This window comes from Molothrus aeneus, chromosome 6 (genome assembly GCF_037042795.1).
Source record: "Molothrus aeneus isolate 106 chromosome 6, BPBGC_Maene_1.0, whole genome shotgun sequence".
NCBI classification, from domain to species: domain Eukaryota; kingdom Metazoa; phylum Chordata; class Aves; order Passeriformes; family Icteridae; genus Molothrus; species Molothrus aeneus.
In genome coordinates, this window is record NC_089651.1 from 25,488,557 (window position 1) to 25,509,692 (window position 21,136).

General features: G+C 42.3%; 1 protein-coding gene across 1 annotated transcript in view; it reads left to right on the forward strand.

Moving 5' to 3' along the window:
- ITPKA (inositol-trisphosphate 3-kinase A) overlaps positions 1 to 21,136 on the forward strand; it is a 39,560-nt gene that overhangs the window by 11,128 nt on the left and 7,296 nt on the right. The window contains exons 3-5 of the mRNA XM_066552195.1: positions 12,938 to 13,034; positions 15,191 to 15,404; positions 17,043 to 17,247. Coding sequence (XP_066408292.1) covers positions 12,938 to 13,034; positions 15,191 to 15,404; positions 17,043 to 17,247 — 516 coding nt within the window. The remainder of the gene's footprint in view (positions 1 to 12,937; positions 13,035 to 15,190; positions 15,405 to 17,042; positions 17,248 to 21,136) is intronic.

Consider the following 21,136-nt stretch of genomic DNA (forward strand, 5'->3'; position numbering starts at 1 on the left):
TGGAGACTCCTGACTTTCAGGTGCTTGGGTTTGGGCACTAATCAGGCCCCTATAAGAGTTTCATGAGTTGTTTTCTCAAAATTTATAGCAAAACCACAGAAAATTATTGCTTTCAGCAAAGACGCCAAGAAAGGGAGCAAGTCCTGAGCTCTGTAACAGTCCAGTGATAGTTAATCACTATGCCAACAGTCTCCAAGTCTTTTTCCAGTAATAGGACTGGCTGATGTCCTGATTATGATTTCTCATTCCAATATTAAAACTGGAGTGACACATAATTAATCATCTGTCTTCTGTCCCTATTTATTCATTGGGATTTTCCACATGATCTCTAGAAATATGTCTTCTTCCATTGCTATAGTTCTGTGATTTGATCCTAGTCTGCCTTTTCAATCCTCTGATTTTACGGGAAACAGTGCTGTCTGGGACTATAGGATGAATGTAGCCAAATCACCAATATTCTTTTTACATTGCATTCTTTAAGAAAAAGAGTAGATGGGCAGCAAAATCAGTCTTGTCTTGTGAAGTAACTTCTCTGCATGGCCTGTTCCTCTGTGTCCAGTGTAGGTCATCACCCATCTGCAGATGACATTTCAAATGTCTGTCTTCTCTTTGTTGAACCCTGGTAAATTGATATTGGTTGCTCTTGGGTTTTGCTACCCATGTCCAATGTGGCACAGAAGCTGCTGCTTGCTCCATATACCAGGAGGCTGGTGTAGGTGGTTGTGCAAGATATGGGAGTGTGGCTTGCAGTTCTGTTGCTAGGAGCCAACAGTATGAAGTTCTTTGAAGTTTTATGGGGGTTTTTAAATCTCTTTTACCATGAGATAATAATTTTGGTAGATAAATTGCCCCTATAAACTACACCCTGTTTATTTTACTTTATTTTTAGGTGAGTTTACATCTTAATAATCGGCAATTGATGTTTATGCTTCTACAAAGGTGGGATCTCCAGCATCCTGATGGTGAACGCAGGTTTACCTTCCGGGCAGAGGAAGCATGCTCCATAAAACACATTTGCTATTGTTCAAACACCCACAACTCTTCAGGAAGACAGATGCCTTGTTTCAGTTTCAGTCTTTAGTTGAGTCACTCATGCTTATGTAAGGTTGGAATTTGATTCTCTTTCTTAAGGCTACATTATGGAAATTCAAATCTTAAATAACCCCTTGTCTCTGGGGCTAGCTGCTACTGATACAGAGGAGGAATTCAACTCACTTCTCTTACGTCCTTCTGTTGACAGAAATTATCTTTTGATCCTGTAGTTTTGCTCAAGGGAGATGTCTTTGCTCAAGGGAGATGTCATCTTTTCTCTGTATTCCTTACATAGTTCTTAGGGCTGACTTGGGGAAGGAAGAGTTTCTCTAATCTCAGGTTTGTGTCAAAAACAAACCTTGTAAGCCTCTTGCTCCAATGGGATAAGGTGAAGAGTACTAATTTCCATAGAATTACAGGTTTCTTAATCATTGCCACATTCCATTAATAGGAGCGTGGATTTTTGTTTGGTTGGGGTTGTTATTTTTTTTGTTTGTTTGTTTCAAAATCCTTTCAACAGAGTGGTTTGGAATAATCTCAGGGTTATACTGTGTTGAAGCTTGGAGTTATTAAAGTGGTTGAAGGATGTGGCTTTCCCCTAGGTAAACACCACACCCCACTCAGTAGCAGTGCCTGCTGCATGTTGACACTTGCATTCCATTGCCAGGGGTGGGCCCTGTTTGAACAGTGCCGTGCACTGCAGGTGAGGCAGTAACTCCTTATGCTTCCTTAGAGGATAATGGAAGAGGCAATTCAGAGGAGACAAGGCAGGAGAGGTGGAGTACTGGACTTTGTCTTGTGATAGATGGAAGAGCAGTTGGCAAACTGCTAGTATTATATGTGTGGTCTGTTTTTACATGATGTATTTTTAGACTTTCGTAATCATTTTCACTTAACATTGAATTACTGCTTATTTGAGTACTTGACTGTCTTATTTGAGTGCCTCTAATTTACTTTACAAGCACTGATTACCTAAATTATTCAACAGTGTTCTGAGGTAGAGTTGTTACAACCTGCAGTTGTGGGAACTGGAGCAGAGAAAGGGCACATATCTGGACCTAGATTCCATATTGAAGCAGTGAAATTTGCTAAGATCTTTTGCAAGTGAGTGTCTGACAGTTTAGGATGTTAGAAGCTGAATTATCATGGTAGGAAAGAAAAGTTAAGTGAAAACATTTTAAAAATCAATATCTATCAGTAACCTCTCTATATGTATGTAGATATATACATGCAGGAATCTTAATTCTGTCCTTGTGCTTTCTATCCTTTCCTATAGAAAAAATATTTACAGTACAATAGTCTTCCACTGTTACATTTCTTTCAGGCAGAATCTCAAAGTTGTGTGGGATGCAGTTTCTGGGGCTGTTACATGAGGATGTGCTGAAAGCAGGGTCAGCTTTCAACATGTGTCCCTTAACCCAAACTGCTGGGGATAGAAGGACAGGGATCTTTGACCAACTAGTAGAAAACAGTTTTGCAATTCCTCTTGGACAGTAGTGGTTTCTGGCAAATAGGAAAGTGTAAGAAAGGATAAGTATTAAAATTTTCTTTATTTCTCTTTGTCTGTCCAGACTGGAGATTCCGCTGTGGCCTCTTGAGTCACTGGGATGTTGAAGTGGTGGTGTGCCTAGCCCTGAGCTGCTGGGCAGACAGGATGGAGCTGTGTCTCCAGGTAACAGACTGCACCACCATTGCAAATGAGATGCAGCACATGCTCAGCTTCCTTCCCAAGTTCACTCAGGGGAGATTAGCTTGTTGAAGTTATTTCCTGGCTTCTTGCCAGAACACAGTCTCCCTTGATGTTACACAGAAACCACACCTGATTTAAACTGATTGGCACTTGTAGCACATTTGGATTTGAGGTCATGCATAGTTCACAAATGACAAGTTTGCGCCTTAACAAGTTGTGATTATGTTTTAGGATAAACCTATTTATTGGTCTGTGCACAGAGAAATGTGGATCTGTTTGGATATCAAGTATTACCAAATATTCATCCTGTTTGGAACTGATAATTCTGTGTCCTACCTGATAGGATGCTGGGCTTATTTTATCATGTAAAGAGTGTTGTCTTTCTAGATGTACCCTTCTCATGACTGGAGAAGTCAGTCAGTGACCCATGAGATGTGAAAGACAGGCAGAGAACTGTCAATTTGCTAGACTGTTTCTGAATATTTAAACTGCAGTTGTTTTGGAGGTTAAGAAAGATTTCTTTCCTTATGCCACACCATCTGTTAAAGTGATGTTTGATTTACCACATATCTGTTCTGGGTGATGGACAGCCTGAATAAATCTTGAATGTTTGGGCTCTGAGTCAACTTTCCTATAGTGAGGAACTTTCCATTTACTTCTTGGATAGTAACATTTCAGTTTCCAGCAAGACTGATGTTTTGGCAGAAACCTGGTAGGAGCAGAATGTCGTGGATTCAGCTTTCCTGTGCTTGGTAGGGACAGGTGGCAGAGCTCCATCCTGTTAGAAACCCAGTGTCTTTCAGAGCAGACCACAAGATGTGAGAGTAGGGGTAATGGCCATATTTAATACCTGCTATGGAAGGCAGACAGTTTAGTATCCCTTAGAACAGAAAACATTTATTCTTGTTGAATTAAAATCTATCTTTCAGTCAACAGTATCAGTGTTTACAACATATCTGTGAGATAAATGAAGGAAACCTTGTGACAACGCACCTTTGAAGCCATTTAACTTTATTATTTTGTCTTTTGGCCCGGGAATAATGTAGAGGTTGCAGAAATTTCAACTGGTAATAACCAGAAACAAAATGCCAACATAGATCCCTGCAGAATAGTCAGCAGATTGTGGCTCTTGGTGCTCTTTGCAGGAGGACAAACAAGGCTTTTGCTTCTTTGTAGTTATTTTTCCTCTGATTTAGAGGGGAACTTATCCTGGAGTGTACAAATAGAATCCAGCTATGGAGTGGGACATGAGATTCTCTGCTCCTATAGTAATTGAGTCTGATACTGACCATCCATTTCTTTTACCTTCACTTCTTCCTTTAGTCCAGACATAATGAACATCCAGCAGGCTTACCACGTATCCTAAAGAGTAGCAAAACCAAATTATGTGTGCATCTCACTGCATGGTGAGGCACCACAGGGGAGAAAACACAGGAACCTGAGGCTTCTGACTTGCAGTGTTGTTTCTGCTTATTGCATTAAGTGTTTCTCATGACTCCGAAGATTTAGCCCAGCCCATCCTGAGTGCAGCACAAACAGGAAATGGAAACCCTGCAGTCAGAGGATCCACCTGCCAAATGCTGGTTGAGCAGCTGTGGCCCTCACCCGTGGCTGAGTGCAAAGCCAGAAGCATCAAGGCTAAGAACAGTCTAAGCACTGTTTCTTCTCTAAGGTTGGAGGCTGGAGGGAGAAAGAGAGGGAGGGAGAGTTGAAGGTGTGTTCACAGTTTGCCTGGCAGTCTGATGAGAGGTGCTGATCAGGAGGCTGCTTGTGTAGCATGCAAACTGCTGCTCTTTAGGAGTGCATGTTCTCCCTTGCTGTCGATTATCAGTCTTACAGCTCCAGCTGGCACTCCTACATCACGGGAAGATCAACTGTGTGACAAAGCAGGGAGTGTTAAGTTCCCTTGGGAACTTAGATGCAGGGATGGTCACGGCTGCCAAGGCATCCCTTAGGTGGAGAGGACTCAGGGATATCCTTGACCAGGGATGTGGTTACACTGTATTCCTTGAGCAACAGCTGACAGCATTTGAAGTGACACCACTTCCCTGGCAGGAGGCCATTTGCTGTGATTTGGCCAGATGATCAGTTGGCATTGATTGGCATAGATCTCAGTGTGAAGAATGATGCTGTTGCCTGTCAGGGCACAGTCTGTCCAAAGCCCATGCTTGCAGCTCCGGACTCTGGACCAGGATCATAATGCAGTTATTATAATGCAGCATTCTGGCCCCAAACAGTTTTTTGTCTAGTCAGAAACACTGACTGCTCTGTGGATCAGTGCTTGGTGCTTCAGGAACCTGTTTCCTGCCCAGGACCAAGAGAAGGTGAAATGTGGTAATAATGGGGCTGAGTTGCTGTAGAAGCCTTGCCCTACCTTGGGAGCTGAATTAAGTGTTGCACTCAGGAGCTCAGTGATAAAGGTTTGTGTGAGGGTTCACTCACATACGTTTGGGGAGCATTCTCCTACTTAACTTGCTCTTTCACCTCCCACCCATTGAGATCTTTGTCTCGATTTGTGATTCATGTCTGATTCAGCCAAGTGGGTAGTAGACTTGGCAGCAAGAATCTCCTGAGCTTGAGGATTCCAGGAACCTTTAATAGGGGACAAGAGCACAGAAACTGGCTGCTGAAAGTATAAAGTGCCTTCTATGATAAATTCAGGGATTTGCTGTCATTGTTTGGGGCATTTTTGTTTTAGCTATGGGAAAATCTTGCACCTTACTTCCCTACACAGAGCCTTTGTGGATATTTCAGTTATATTTCTCCCAGCAAATACGGTAAAAATGTCATGTATGCCTCACTTGCTCTGTGTCTTGTAAGGTGTTCTAAGTTTCTTCAAATACCAGATGATCTCAAGCCTAGGACTTGTTATAGTCTGGATAATTATAAAAAAAAGTAATGGAATTTTGATCATCTGCGGTCAAAGTCTTTTACAATCTGCTTTAGGTGTTTAAAAGCATGCATGAATGTGTATGCATATATTACTAGAAGAAACACTGAGGATAATTATGTTTTGCTTACATTTGGCATAAAAATGTCAGCTGGTTCAGGATCTGGATCTGACCAAGATGACTGCCTGCCTGTTTCATATCTGCAAAGACAACTATACTAAGCCTCAAACTGAAAGAACTCAAAACCAGAATCCCTTGATAGGCAGATTTTGTGACTGTAACCAGAAAGATACTGTGTTGCTCAGCAACTATCACTATATTTTTAATTTTTTTTTTCCTTATATGACATCACTCAGATCCTCAGTTCTCTCCCTGAGGTGAAACCATATGGTGAACTGTCCCAGAGCTATACTCCTTGAGAAAATGAAATCCCTAATAACCATTGAAGCTGGCTGCTGGGAAGCTGCACCTATGCAACAGTCTTTGGTTTGGGGAAACTGTGCTGATAATAACTTGTCTTGGTAGAGTATTGTGATTTTACAAAGCAGTAGATACTTTAGATATTTTGCTTAAGTGTTATGTGTTGTTTTTTTTTTAGTAGATTGTAATTATAGTACTGTTGTTATTGACTACATTCAAACAGAGAAAGAATCAGATCTAATTACTCAGTAATTAAATTAGACCACCAATTTTCTTGGTTGTGATTTGCTCAAAATTATTTCTCATGAAAGCTTTTTATAATAGTGGCAGGTATTGACTGTGTAGAAACAGATGAAAAGAAAGTTTTGTTTCAGCTAGGTTTAGTCCATTAAAATAATATGGTTAATAGCTTTAGACCTACATTTAAGTTCCTTACCTGTGTAGGTCCAATATGTCAGGTGAAAGCCAATTCAAATAAAGTGGCAAACAGTAGTAGTGAAAGCAGAGACAAATATATTTTAATTTTCTAAATTATTTAAATAATTTAATAAAATGGCATAAATAATTAGGGAAACAAATTAGCCTTCAAACTGATTTCAATTTTAATAAACTATGGTAAATAAAGCAGTAAATGGTTTTGTAAATAAAATTAACTCAGAGGTTTTATAAAACATTTTAAGTAAATGTATATAAAAGTAAAAAAAGTGTATATAAAAAGTAAAACTGGAGGCCAAGAAGGCCAATGGTATCCTGGAATGCATTAGAGCATTGCCAGCAGGTCTAGGGAAGAGATTTGACCCTTCTACTTAGCCCTTGTGAGGCTGCATCTGTGCTCCTCAGTACAAGGGGGACATGGAGCTCCTGGAGCAGGTCCAGAGAAGGGCTTTGAAGAGGATTAGGAGACTGAAGCAACTCTTACGAGGAAAGGCTGAGGAAGCTGGGCCTGCTCAGCCTCAAAAAGAGAAGAATGAGAGGGGACCTCATCAATGTCTATCAGTGTCTGAAGGGAAGGTGTCAGAGGATGGAGCCAGACTCTGCTAGGCGGTGCCAAGCAACACGACAAGAGACAGTGAGCAGAAACTGAAGCACAGGAAGTTCCACCTGAATAGGAGGCAGAACTTCTCAGGTGGCCAAGCACTGGAACAGGTTGCCCAGCAAGGTTGTGAAGTCTCCTTCACTGGAGATAGTCCAGAACCATCTGGATGCAATCCTGTGCCACCTACTCTAGAATGGCCCTGCTTGGGCAGAGAGGTTGGACCAGATGACCCGCTGTGCTCCCTTCCAACCTGACCCATTCTGTGAAACAATAATAAAACTGTAGAAGATACAGAGTTTAAAAGAAACAGTTATGAACATCAAGTGACCAGCTGCTCACGCTGATACTTAAGCCACCTGTGTGAGTAATATCGTGTGTAATATTGTGGACCTCCTGAGGATTTGTTGTGTCACTCAGAGTAATAAGGCTGCTAATGTGTGACCAGGAAGGAAGAGAAGAGGGGCAAAAAAGCCTACCCAGCAGAAAGGTGAGCCACTGGAGAATGACTAATTCTGTGCCTGGATAAGTCATAACTGATACCCAGTTTAGTAATTCTTGGTATTATTTTTGGGCCTCATAGAAGGCAGTTCCAGCCATTGACTGGTCTGACAAGTTCCCACACACTTTTTACGTTTCCAGACACTGTTGCTGTTGTTACTGTGCCCCAAAGGAGGCCAACGCTCATCACCTTCTCATGTGCCTGCTGCTCACTGTGTTGGCCAAGATCCCTTGGCAAGGGGTTGCTCAGTGCTCCTGCATTTTGGGCACATGGCTCTTACAGGATTGTTCTGAAATGCACATAATAACTTTTTGATAATTATAGTTTTCTGTACTCCTTACAAGTCCCTGTGGAGGAACTTTGTTCCTTCTAGGAGTTAGTGAGACACTGAGTAGGCAGTGGCAACCAGCATAACAGATTAGATTTCAGCCCCCATGTCCCAGAGTGGCAGAATTTAGCCTAAATGATGTAAAGACTTTAGGAGAACAGTAGGTAATGATGACTGACGATTAAGTACTCTTTCTTAAAGCCTTCTAGGAAAAAAATGATTACTAAAAAAATTTCTCGTTATCCTTTTGTTTCTTGCTGTCATAATAGCTTTCTTATGTAGGCTTTGTATTATGCACAAAAACAAAGACAAAAAAAGACAACAGGATCTTGGGTAAGGAAATGGCTGAAATTTACCCAGTGAAATGATTCAGTGGTCATTGTTTACACTTGCCTAACAGAATTTCCATGATGATTTACCAGCTCAGGCAAGAAACTACACCTCCACTCTGCTGCTGATGGAATCATGGATATTTTAAGAGACCCTGTTGATTTATATTGAATTTTAGTGTTCTTTTGTTCTTCAACTCATTATAGTTTCAAGTAATATGCCAGAATTATGAAAGCTAAATTACTTCATTTTTCTGAAAAAAGGTTTTTCTTATTCCCCCAATGCTTCCTAATTTAGATGTGACTGATGTTTTTAATTATTGTCATTGCTGAAATTCCTAAGTGAAACAAATTCTTATGTATGTTACCTGTTTGTTATTTCTTGCTTGAGGGTAGTTACATGTGTTTCAGACATTCACAGAACTGAGATATTATTGTTTTATTTTTACCCTTAAATAAGTGAGAGATTTTATTTATTTTTCCATAGAACAGCAGAGGAGTGTTCAGGTCTCTATGCACTGTTGTCTTTAGAATTAGAGTGGTTCTCCTGTTCCTGAGGAATTCAGCATATGCTCAGAGACATGCTAGTTGTTCTGTACTGCCTGTAAAACAACAGTAGCAACTAAAAAAGCCCCATCCAATTCAGGGAGTTTGCACTAATCTGTTCAGTGAGCTTGCTTGTTAGGATGTTACAGCTCTTGTCCTGCAGTGATGGGAGGGTTTCAGGAAAGCCTGGCAGTTCCTGGAGATTTATTCTTGGGGACAGTGGGGTCTGAGGCCAAACTCCTTCAAATGGATGAAATACCTCCCAGAGAGTTCAATGGATTTTCATCAGGCAAGGCATACATCCTCTGGTGTGTTTGTACAGGCTCATCATGGCTGTGTGTCTGCACACTGGTTGTGTGTGAAGTTGCATGCTTATCATGAGAAAAGGCCTGGACAAATGTGGGCTCACATAAACCAGTGGTGCTTGGTTACTGCTGCCCTTTGCTCTCCCTTAAAGGATAGACAGGATGGCAGCAGCCGCCTTTATCCAGGGTAGAACAGGTGGGGAATACCTCACCCAGCCAGCATCTTGTCTGCATATGCACTGAGCAGGTCTCTACATCTGCTGCATGGATGTGTGCTTCTCTTCAGAGCTGTGCTTCAAATTTAGGAAAGTGAGTCAAGAGAGTAATCCAGGTAGCAGATCAGATACCAAACCACAGTTCCTTTGCATGCACTGTGGCTGCATTGCATTAATTGCTTCTCCCCTTCTCTTCCCTGAAATTTTGTCCATTTGCTGCCAGGGGCACACATGCCATGGCACAGACTGTCACATGGTCTGCCCCATTGGCAGAAAACTTGCTTTTCCCTCCTTAGTGCCCCACACCTTTTGTGTGTTGCTCAGGGGTGTTTATATCATGTGTCAGTTAAAGTTCACATCGAGTAACTTACGTGCTGAGTCTAAGAATGTTAATATTTTTCGGGTTTGCTTCTTGACTCTTTTGGAATGCCTTTCTTCTTACTGTTGGAAAACTCTTGAGCATGTTGAGGCATATAAAACAGCATCAGTGATGTCAATTCAGAAAATCCTGAATGCAGAGATACCTGAGTTTCTCCTGGGAATCTAGAAGAAGTGAGGTCTTAGAGAAACTCAGGCAGAGAAAAAAATCAAGGAAGACTAGCAGAAGAAACAGGAGCAGAGGGAGATAAGGCTGCAAATACAGATGGGCAGTGGTAGAAGCCCTCTTTGCCATTGCAGCATAAAGCAGTGATTTGAAAAGCACATAATGCCATTGCTAACAAAGAAGAAGAGATCTTGCTTTAGAAATAGAAGTGAGAATGATTCCTCCTACAGCAAGCACACAAAGTTTTCATCTTCCCACTCACACCACTGCTCTACCAGCATGCAGCCCTGCTTGCATCCTGGCAATTTGTACCCTGGGTTGAGTGAGCTGGGAGACTAGAAATTGAGGTAGAGGAAAGTGAAACTGCTGAACCCCTGCTGATGGCAACACTCCCCACAGGACAGGTCTGAAGGCAGTCCTTTCCCTCCTAGCTTGAGCCTTCTGCTTTCCTTATCTTGAGGGGGAGGAGAGGTTTGTGAAGAGATTATTTAAAATTTAAAATGGTAAATAAAAATTGTCAGTGTCTGTTTACTGGATGAGTAGCTTAAACATCCTTATCCGAGGCAGCCATAACCTAAGCAGCCAAAGTCCACTTGAGCTGGGGCTGAATTTGGCCCATTGTCTCTCCTTCACGCCCACAGTACAAATAAAAGCTTCAGCTTCTTAGCATTTGGTGGGAGGGAGGAGGCAGGAGAGCCACTGGAGTGTGATGTTGCATTGACAGTTGATGTGCATTCGTTGAGAATCTGTGCCTCTCGTTACTGGTGCGTGCAGCAGTACGACAAGTCACTGGGAGACAGGATGCAGTTTGTTAGGAGTGGAACTTTATGATGTGTGGGGGGTCTTTATGGCAGTTATAGAGCAATGTTGATTTCTGATTAAGGGATGGGGAAAAACCAGTGTTGCCCTGAAAACTGGTCTGGAATCTTAAAAAACTAAATCTTTGGCAGGGGCTACATTCAAAGAGGTCATTTTAATTCATAATAATAGTTTTTTCAACTGTTGTTTAAATAACTTGGGATTCTGTCCTTCTGAAGTAGAAACAGCACAGTAGCCTGAAGAGCTTCTGCTATCAGTGAAATCTCACAAATAAACTAGACAAAAATTATTTCTTTGCTACTTGAAAAGCAGTATTTACATTGCACTTTCCTCCAGAAGGAGGCTATGGACATATTTAAGTGGTGTTCAAGAGTCTTGCTCATCCTCACAGAACAGCAGCTGGGTCTGCAATAGACACAAGTCACTGTTCAACACTGCAAGGCTGCAGTTTGGAGCAGCTTAAGGCAAATTTTAACAAATATTAAATCCAAATAATATAGCATATGAACCTGCAGAAGTTATTTATGCAATTGGAATTTAGCTAGAGCTAGTAACATCTGTGGAGTTTTAATAAGTGCAACTGAGTCTTCATAATTCTCAAACATCCAGGATTTTCTCTGGATGCTTCCTCTCACTGGCACAGTATGTTTTCAAAAGTATCATTGCTGCATGGGGCACATATCTGACTAAGAGTGGATTAATTTCAGCTTAAACTCCATTAAAACCCAAAGTTTAATAGATAGAAGCAATCTCATTTCAGTGTAAGTATGCTCATATGGCAATTATGTTGTTATGTCAGTTTAATTTGAAGCATTACTTAAAACTTTCTTGTGAAGGCAAATCCTTAAAAAAAATCACTTGTGTCTGTGGTTCATATATGTTCTTGATATATTCTAAGATAACTGCAGGTTTTTGCCCTCACATGGTGACCAGTGTTGCTGGAGGGTACCTTATAAGAAATGTTGTGTAAGTTAATAAGTTTGGGGAAGCATGGCTAGGTCAGAGAGTGATCTGGAGAGCAACATTTTGCCTGTGTATCATTTCCTGCAATTTCACATTTTCTGTTTTACACTTAGAGTGTAGAAGACAATAAAAATTACTTATCCTAAGCATCTAAATCTCCAGATCAATATCCATGCTAGAGAAGACAGTTGTTTTGAATGTGTATTTTCCAGTTGATGAGCAAGCACCTAAACTTGTTTTCAGTGTCATTAATACCTCACATTGATTTTGGTGATTTCCAATTGAGCCATTGATAGACACTTCTGTAAGTGCTGCCTAATCCCCACCTACACCTGATCTCAACAAAACCTCCTCAGCACTAAACTGTCATGCCATAAGTATAATGCAGCTCCATTTTTCTTCTCCAGCAGGGTGTTCTGTTCTAGTGATAGAAGAACTGAGCCGGCTCTCCTTGTTTGTAAAGCACTTTGGGATCCTTCCAACTGTAACATGAATGCTGGTGGGCTGTAGTTCTCTCCCATCTGGGTTTCAGTTCCAGAGCATGAGACTTTTTCACTTTCTACTTTTTTTTTTCCTGCCTTTGTGACAGAGCACTCAGCTGCTCTTTGTGAGCAGCTGTTCTGTTTCCCTGTCTGCCTGCAGCGGTACCCAGACAGCTGCAGCCAAATGTTGCCAGAGCAATGCCCAGCTTTGTTAAAAAGTAACAGGATTGGGAAAGAGGGGAGGGAGCAGGAAAATTCATGACCTGGAGTAGATTCTACAGCACTGTCCGTGGGTGCTGAGGGACCTGGGCGAGCTCCGTGTCCAGCTGGAGATGCACTTTCTGTGCAGGTGTCCCAGTAGGATTTACCTGCTGACTTGGGGAAAGCTGCTAATCATGAGGTGAGGCCGAAGTTCTCTGGGAAAGGAAGTGTTGCTGACAGTAACAAGCAGCTTATGTGCATGTCTCATGGAAACTTAAACGTGCGTATGTGTGCATGTGTGTGTTCGTTCAGCATCTGCTGTCCGCATACTCTGTGACTCACACACGGAGGGCAAGGTGTGGCTAAGAACAGGCCTGTGACGTGCACTATGACTTTTTTTTTCCCCCTCCTTATAGGCAGCTTTCTTGTGCATGGCAGGACGTTATCTTTATTTGTCCATTCTTGGGTTTGTGTGCATATTTTTCCAGCAATGATGATAGTGTTTGTTTTGTGGTTCCACCTTGGAGCACTTACACATTAGTGAGGAACAATTCAATGTGCATGAAGCTATGTAATGCATTTGTGGCGTGTCAGGATTTCAGCTTTTGCCCAACTTAAGATTTCTTTTCTTTTCCAGAAAAAAGCATGGCATACAATTAAAACCATGGTTAACTTACCAGTCATCAGCCCCTTCAAGAAACGCTACTCATGGGTGCAGCTGGCTGGGCATACAGGTGAGAGGGGTATCTTCAGTGTGTTTGTCTCTGGAGTGAGGATGACTGCGGCATGGAGAACAGTCTTTCTCTGTTTAGTTCCTTCCTTCAGGTAAAAAGGAAGCAGGCAATATCACACAAATCTGTGACCTAAAACATATTTCAGTTGTGGTGTGTATAGGGAAGTGGGAGTGATATACCTGAATAAGGAGATCAGCAGGGAAGCAATGGTCAGACTCTGGAGAAGGGCCAGGCTTGTAAGGTGATATGTGTAAAATACTTCTTAGAGGGAAACAAGAGGTTGGAGAGCTAAAGCCCTAATCTGTCTGGTGCTGTTGGTTGCAGTATGGGATCATTTTTCCTGGCTGAGTAGCCAGTAGTTAGTTTTCTAGGTGGAAGGATTCCTGTCCATGCCTGTATGTGCTTCAGCCCTGGAAAGGACAGTGTTTCTAACACCACTCCAAACCCCTCATCTGAATGTAGGTCCTTGGGTGGAAAACAAATGGGAAAATTGCCTTGTTGACCATGTTTTTGCGTTGTGAGTCTGTCATTGTTCACTGTACAAGTGCAAGAAGCAGCTCAGTTGGTTGGTTCTAGTTTTGTGTCGGTAAAAATTGGTAGGTGTCCTCCTGATGGAGGCTTAGTTTCATTTGTAAGGCAAAAAAACAACAAAGAGAAGTCAATGGGTTTGTGTCTCTTGTGCTTCATATAATTCCTGTGCAGTGCTGGTGGGGGTTTATTAGTACACATGTGGGCAGGCACCCACGCTGCATCGTGCTGTAATGCAGTACGTGAACCACCTCTGTGTATGCTGATGCCCTAATATGGTGCACTTCAAAGCTGTGCTGAGAAATTTACTGAGCCCTAGAAATTGAGTAACTGTATTTTGCACAGTGTTGTTCTTGTGTCTGATTTGTATCACACAAAGGGCCAAGATGACCCAGTCTTAATGCAGTTTTTGTCACAGAAGTGTGGAGTTGGCTTCATCTGTGTAGAGTGAGGCACTGGTCATGTAATCATCACCCTTCTGGAGACTCACATAGTAGGGTGGAAGAGGAGAGTTAAGAGTTTAATAGAAGCTGACTAGGAGAGATACTGTTCCAGTTTCCTTTTAGCAGTGTTCTGTGGTTGGGTTTACTCCATCCTTTCTGCAGCTGTTCTTCTCTGATATGACAGTTTTTTTCTGAACTAGAACCTGAGCTGTTACCAGCCTTGTCCTTTTGCCAAAGCAGTGCCTGTTCTGGGATTTGTCAGAGAAGAACCAGTTTGCAATGGCTGAAGGATCCCGCTGTGGTAAAGATTGAGTGTTATCCCCAGGGTTAGTGAGGCTCTTACTTTGGTGCTCACTTGATTTTATCTCAATTAAAGGGTGCCTCTGAATGAAACGTGCACTTTCCTCAGACACTGTTGGCAGGTTGCAAGGATAGGAGAGCATTTGGAAACTCCGGACAGGTGGAGGCTGATTACTGCTAATTCTGGCCTCTGCAGATGTCATTTGTCCTGGATAGTATTCAGACACAGGGCTGTAAAAAGCACTTCGTCCTCCAGGCTGTACCTGCAGGGCATTAGCAGATAAGCAGGTTTCCAGAGGAGAGGAAATACCTGCAGGCAGGCCCAGGTGTAGTCACAGAGTGTGTGTGTGTGTGTGTGTGGAAAGGGCAGTGCTTGGCTTCTGCCTGGTTCTGGCTCTTTAAGTATCACTGATTGATGCACTGCCTCTGTCTGGACACGCTCAGCAGGTGTATGTACCCTGGGTGAGGATTAAGGACAAAGCCAGTGCTGGCAGTGTTATGCAGCTTTAAAATAGCCTGTCAGAGGATTAATGATGAATTCTGGCTCGTGGCTTCTTCCTGTGCATTTTAGCAAGTATAGTACTGTTTAATAACCTAGCAAAGATTAGCACAGAAAAAAATCCAAACAGCCCAAAGGCCTGAAGGAACTGCACTGCTTAAAGCCATAAATTCTGACATGGGAATGTATCCAAATGGACTTTCACTGCTAACAATTGTTCGTCCTGTGTGTTTTATTTTTTATGGAAAGCATCTTATCTCTCCTCTTCAGGGGAAATCTTTAACTGCTGCTATGAGACTGAGATAGATGAAACTGGAATGGTGGGGGAAGGGGTTTTTTTTTTTGCTTGTCAATCTTGTCAGCAAGTGTTTGATTTTCTTTTTCAGGGAATTTCAAGGCAGCTGATAGTGGGAAGATTCTGAAACGCTTCTCAGAGAATGAAAAGGAGTGTTTTGAGCGATTGATGAAGGATCCATTACGCTCCTGCGTCCCTTGCTTCCATGGCGTGGTGGAGAGAGACGGCGAGAGCTACATCCAGCTGGATGACTTGCTCACTGATTTTGAAGGGCCAAGTGTGATGGACTGCAAGATGGGGATCAGGTGGGGTGAATGAAAGAGAATGTACTTTCTCTGCATTTGAAGGAAGGGGGAGATGTGGTCATGTTCACAGTCACCTTGGACAACTTGAGGACAATATGTCCCATTATTGCCAGTTTGTACATGGATTCTGGAAACTAGCTGATGTATATCCTCAAAAACTATCCACATCAAGAAATGTTCAGGGCGGATTTAAGACAAAGTTTCTCTGCAATGGCCTGATAATATGTGGGAAAAAAATGACATGATTTATTCACTGCCAGTTCATTGAATCTTTGTGTATGCAGTGATTCAGAAAGCCTCACAAAGCAAAATTTCCATCTCCCAATGCAAATGATGGAATACCAGTGTGAAAGCCCATTTCCAATGCTTGAATGAGTCTTTGCTGGTATTGATCTTTTCTTTAAAGAGTCGACCATTTGCTCAGGACTGACCTGTGTTTTTCCCTACTCTGACATCTTGAGGTGTTGCCATCTCTTTGTTCTCCAGGTTCTTACTTTCTTTTCCATTCATTGTCTGTGATTAAGATGAAAGCATCAAAAATATGCTTTCATATTTATGTAGCATAAGAGCATAACAAAGAGATAGAGATTTCTTGAGATCCTGGAGTAAGGTAACAGTACAGAGAAGTATGAGCTGTCAGTAATCTTTCAGCTGGGATGTCAGCTCAGATGCTCAAGAGTTATTGTCATAAATTAGTTACTCTACTTACAGGAGTGCAGATATGCCTTTTCAAATAGATGCAAAATTTTAAATTACTTAGATGTAGCAGTTCTTCTGAACTGGTACGTTCAGAAGAAATAGGAGACGGATTTGCAACAATACATACACATTTTGTTGAAAATAGGTGACATTCTGGCAGTGAGTGACATCATCTCCTAAATGCCATCCTGGTTTGTTACGCTGTGATGAAGAAAGTAAACTTCAGGCACTTGACAAAGTGCAAGCTTTAGGAATCCAGTGGAATGTAGAAGACATGGATAGTGCCTTTCTAATGGCTACCAGATTAGCAGATTGAGTGATAAGAGCAAAATGTGGGAGTTTTGTGTCTCTTCACCTCCCTGTTCTTAGTTACCTCTTCTGGTTTGGAACTACTCTGATAAGCTGCTTTACTCTAGTTTTTTCTATATGAAGAGTGATGCTGTCTTTCACTGAGATGCATTAAGTAAAACTTAAACTGAGGCCTAAAAAAATTACCCATGACTGTTTTAAAGTTTTTTGAGGAGAGAGAATGCAGTAAGTCTTCAATAGCCCTATTTTTTTAAAAATTTCATTATAAGTGATCTCTCCTACCTGTCCTTTGAAAATGCAGTTCTATTTTATGGCACAGTGGGAATTCAGCTTCCTCCTATTCTGTAACCAGGAAATAATCATAACTTATAACAGCAAGTAAAGATATAGTTAGAACAAGAAGTGAATTAGAATTCCTGATTCCTGGGACTGTTTCACTAAATATGCCTGTGTACTGTGTACACTAAATATGCCAGTCATTGCTCTGTGTACTTTGGTTTCCCCGTATGCAGAACTGGGGCAATGATAAGGCTTATTTTCCTGGTTGTTGTTTCTTGAGGCCAGTTTGTGAGCTGTAAAAAGAAATGTTGAGGAAGTCCTTAAGGATGTGTTGGGATGTGATGTTTGCAGAACATACCTGGAGGAAGAGCTGACTAAGGCCCGAGAGAAACCAAAGCTGCGTAAGGACATGTACAAGAAAATGATTGAAGTGGATCCTCTTGCTCCCACGGCAGAAGAGAACGCCCAGCATGCTGTCACCAAACCCCGGTACATGCAGTGGAGAGAAACCATCAGCTCCAGTGCCAACCTGGGCTTCAGGATTGAAGGAATTAAGGTAAATGTTTCACCTCTGCCTGTTCCTCAAGACTGAACTTTTTTGATTTATCAAACAAGCTTGTGCACATCAGTAGCCAGCTTTTCCAAAGAATCATGTGAAAATGCACTTGCTGAAACCACAGAGTTCACTCTATTGCAGTTCTAAAGCATTCATTCTAATTGCAACAGAGAGTGTCAATGAATTTAAGCTTCAGATACACATCAGCCACGTTTGAATCAACTACAGAGACCTTACAGGAAGGACACAAGGAGGTATGCAGTGCAGATAGAATGAAAATGAGACTGTTTGTAAGGAGGAATTCAGAACAGAAGTATTAACTCCCTCTCTGCATGCAATTACTTTTTTTATCCAGGAACTATACATATTTATTCCAAGTGAATCACAGTAAAGGGGTTTTGTTGCAGTTACATTTATTGGCAAGGCATGTTAAAAGCATTTGCTTAGATACTCTTGGGATCAAGGAAACCACTTTTCCTTTTAAATACATGATGAGATCCAGTTTAGATGGAGCTGGAATAAAGCCAGAGCAATCCAAAATGAAATTTCTCCATCAGCCAAGTTTATCTGCTGTTCTTGATGGATAAATTTGTGTCCCTGCACCATTCCTAGGATACTACCTTACAGCCGCAGTAGAACCTTGGCAATTTTCTTGCAACATGTGTGCTTTCCTACCTGTTACTTACTTATCTTTCATAGAATCATAGAATGGACTGGGTTGGAATGGACCTTAAAGATCATGTCGTTCCAACCCCCATGCTGCACTAGACCAGGTTGCTCAGAGCTCCATCCAACCTGGTTTTGAAAAATTCCAGGGATGAGGCACCCAAAACTTGTCTGGGCAGCCTGTTCTAATGCCTTACCCCACTTGCAGTGAAAAATCTTTTTTTTAATAGCTATTCTAAACCTACTCCCCCTTTTAAAGGATCCCTTGTTCTCTTACTGCCTGCTCTTGTAAAAAAACACTCTCCATTTTTCTTGTAGGCTCCCTTTAGGTACTGGAAAACCATGGTTTGGTCACCCCAAAGCCTTTTCTTTCCCAGGCTGAAAAAAAAACCCAGTTTGCTCAGTCTTTCCTCATAGGAGAGGTTTTCCATCCCTTTAATCAATTTGGTGGCCTCCTCTGCACTTGCTCCAACAGGTCCATGTCTGTCCTAAGTTGGGGACCCCAGAGCTGAATGCAGCACTGCTGGTGGGGTTCCATGAGAGAGGAAGAGATGGGTAGAATCCTCTCCCTTGCCCTGCTGGCCATTCTGCTTTGGATGCAGCCCAGGACACAGCTGGCTTTCTGGGCTGTGAGCACACATTGCTGGGTCATGTCCAGCCTCCTATTCACCAGCTCTCCCAGGTCCTTCTCAGCAGGGCTGCTCTTGATCTGTTCATCCCCCAGCTTGGATAGATACTGGGGCTGCCCTGACCCACGTGCAGCACTTGCACTTGAACTGCACGGGGTTCCCATGGGCCCACCTTTGAGCCTGCCTGTGTCCCTCTGGATGGCATCCCATCCTTCAGGTGTGTCAACTGCACCACTCCAGAACCTGGATTAGTTTTGTTTCCATTTCACAATTCAAGCACATAGAAATAAGGTATAAAAGACAGTGATGCTGATGAACAGAGGCTCTTTAAATACCTCTTTCTTCTCTTTGCTTTGTGTCTTCTCCCTTCCTTATTCACAGATTCTCCTGCTGTGATACTGGAACTGGGGCTCCAAGCTCATGCAGTGCTGGCCCCTTGTGTGCTGTCCACCCACTCCTGGCTGTTAGACACAGGCATCCTCATGCAGGAACTGTCTGGGTGGTAGCTGAGTAGGTGATCTGGCTCCAGTCCAGCCAGAACACAGGATCCTGCCTTGCCCTTTAGCCAGCTAATGATGTTATGAAGATACCTGTTTTATTCCTGTACAACTTATGTCTTTGTATGCTCCTCTGTGTAACGGAATCAGAAACCCAGATGATCTTGAGAGTTTTCATGTGTGTTCTTGGAAAGATAGTTGGTGAGTGAAGATGTACAGTCCCAGAGAGTAACTGAGCTAAAGGAGAACATGGGTGCTTCAGACAAACCTCCTGGCTTTTCTTTGTGGATTTGTTTCTTGTCAGAAGTAGGAGCAGTATGACACACAGACTGTGTAGTGTTTCCCTCTGTGGAGACACTGCTGTAACTGTGCACAGAAAGAATACTTAATCCTTGACTAAGTATAGGAAATACTTTAGAGCACATTCCCTTTCTCTCTATCTCCCTGTGCTGTTATGAGGAATGTAGGTATAATTTTTAAATTTTTTTAGATGGAGAAAAGGTGGCAGAAACTAAATTGTTCAGGCAATACAGGTAGTCAGTACTGCCTGCACTGTTCCACTGAAGCTGAACTGTACATCCAGTTCTGTATTTTTGCAGAAAAGCAAAGCCATTCTGCAGGGATCCCCATTTTGGTAAGAAAGCCTGTAAAAGTCAGTGGTGCCAGCTAGTGGTTGATGGGAACAAGGGGATGCTCTCCCTGACTGGACTGGTAACTCCTGGAGTTAGCTGATGAGGTATGTTGGGTTTGGTTATTCCTGCCCTGTGGCTGCCTGAATAAGAAGCAAAAGCAAAGAAAGTGAAATCATAAACCTTTCTGTGAACTGGCTGCTGATAAATGAGATCTGATTCACCATATGCACTCCTGCAGTAATGGGGTATCTTTTTGGGTTGATCCATTTCTTATCCTTGCCTTGCTTCTGGATCTCTGAAATCAAGTCAAGTTCATTTATGGGATTTGTCACTTTTCCTCCTATCAAAAATAATCTGAACCATTTGGTTTCCCTACAGTTGGAACCTGTTGCTCAGTATCTTGTGCCTGCCTGATTCCAAATGCACATTTCCTCTCTGGCAGAGGCTGTCTGAAGACCAGGCGTTGCAAACATTTTCTCTATAATACTAAGCTAATGCCTGCGGCTGAGAGTTGGGATTTCTGTCTTCCCCTTCTGTCAGTGAATATCTGTGCAGTTTGAAAAGTGACTTCTTCCTTTGGTACCATTCCTTTAGCTGTAGATCAGGGATAGCCATTTTCCCAGGAGGATATCAGATTTGATTCATAAATCTTTGTGAATCCATTAAGTTAACCCAGAGCCCTTTAAGGGAAGTCTGCAGAGGGCTCTGAGCAAGACCCCATGGTTTAAGATGAATAGCACTGTTTTATGGAGCTGTGACACTTGCCCTCTGGTGAGCCATGTCACTGTCACATCTAATAAGAACTGGCCCACGAGCTGCACTGTGTGACAGACTACTCTGCTGTGCAGGGGTGTATGTGGAGTCCTTAGCAAAGGTATGACATCAAGGAGTGAGTCAGGCAAGTGCCTCCTGAGGATCAGGTACATGCAGAGCCAACGTGGTTTAGAATACTGGGGCGGTGCCATTCAAACTCTGGATGTTCTTTACAGCAAGTAAAGACAGTAATCATGTTTCCTGCCAACCACTGGAAAGGAGCAAAATCATAAAAGTGCTAAAAAGGGAAGCAAGCAACTAGTTTGTCCAGACACGAAAGGTTAGAAAGGGAACAAACACCAAGCAGCTATTCTAGACATTGCTCTACAATCTGCAGCATAGGGAGAAATTATTTTTAAAACAGCCTTTCTCCAGTGACGAGGTATGAGATGAAGTTTCAAATATCTATGTGCTCTTGAGTATTATCACACATCAGATCACATGGCTTCTAACTTTCACTGCCTACCTGCTGAACTGCTCTGGCATAACTTGCACGTCTCATCAGGCTGACACGTGGCACTTGTGTCTGTCCAACAGCCTTGGAATAAAATTCTTTTGCATGAGAGATCTGGAGTTTTAGCATTATTGAATGTTTTTCATGTATGCATTAGAAACAAAGTTCAGCTGTGGAATAAATGGTGTTTCACCTGCT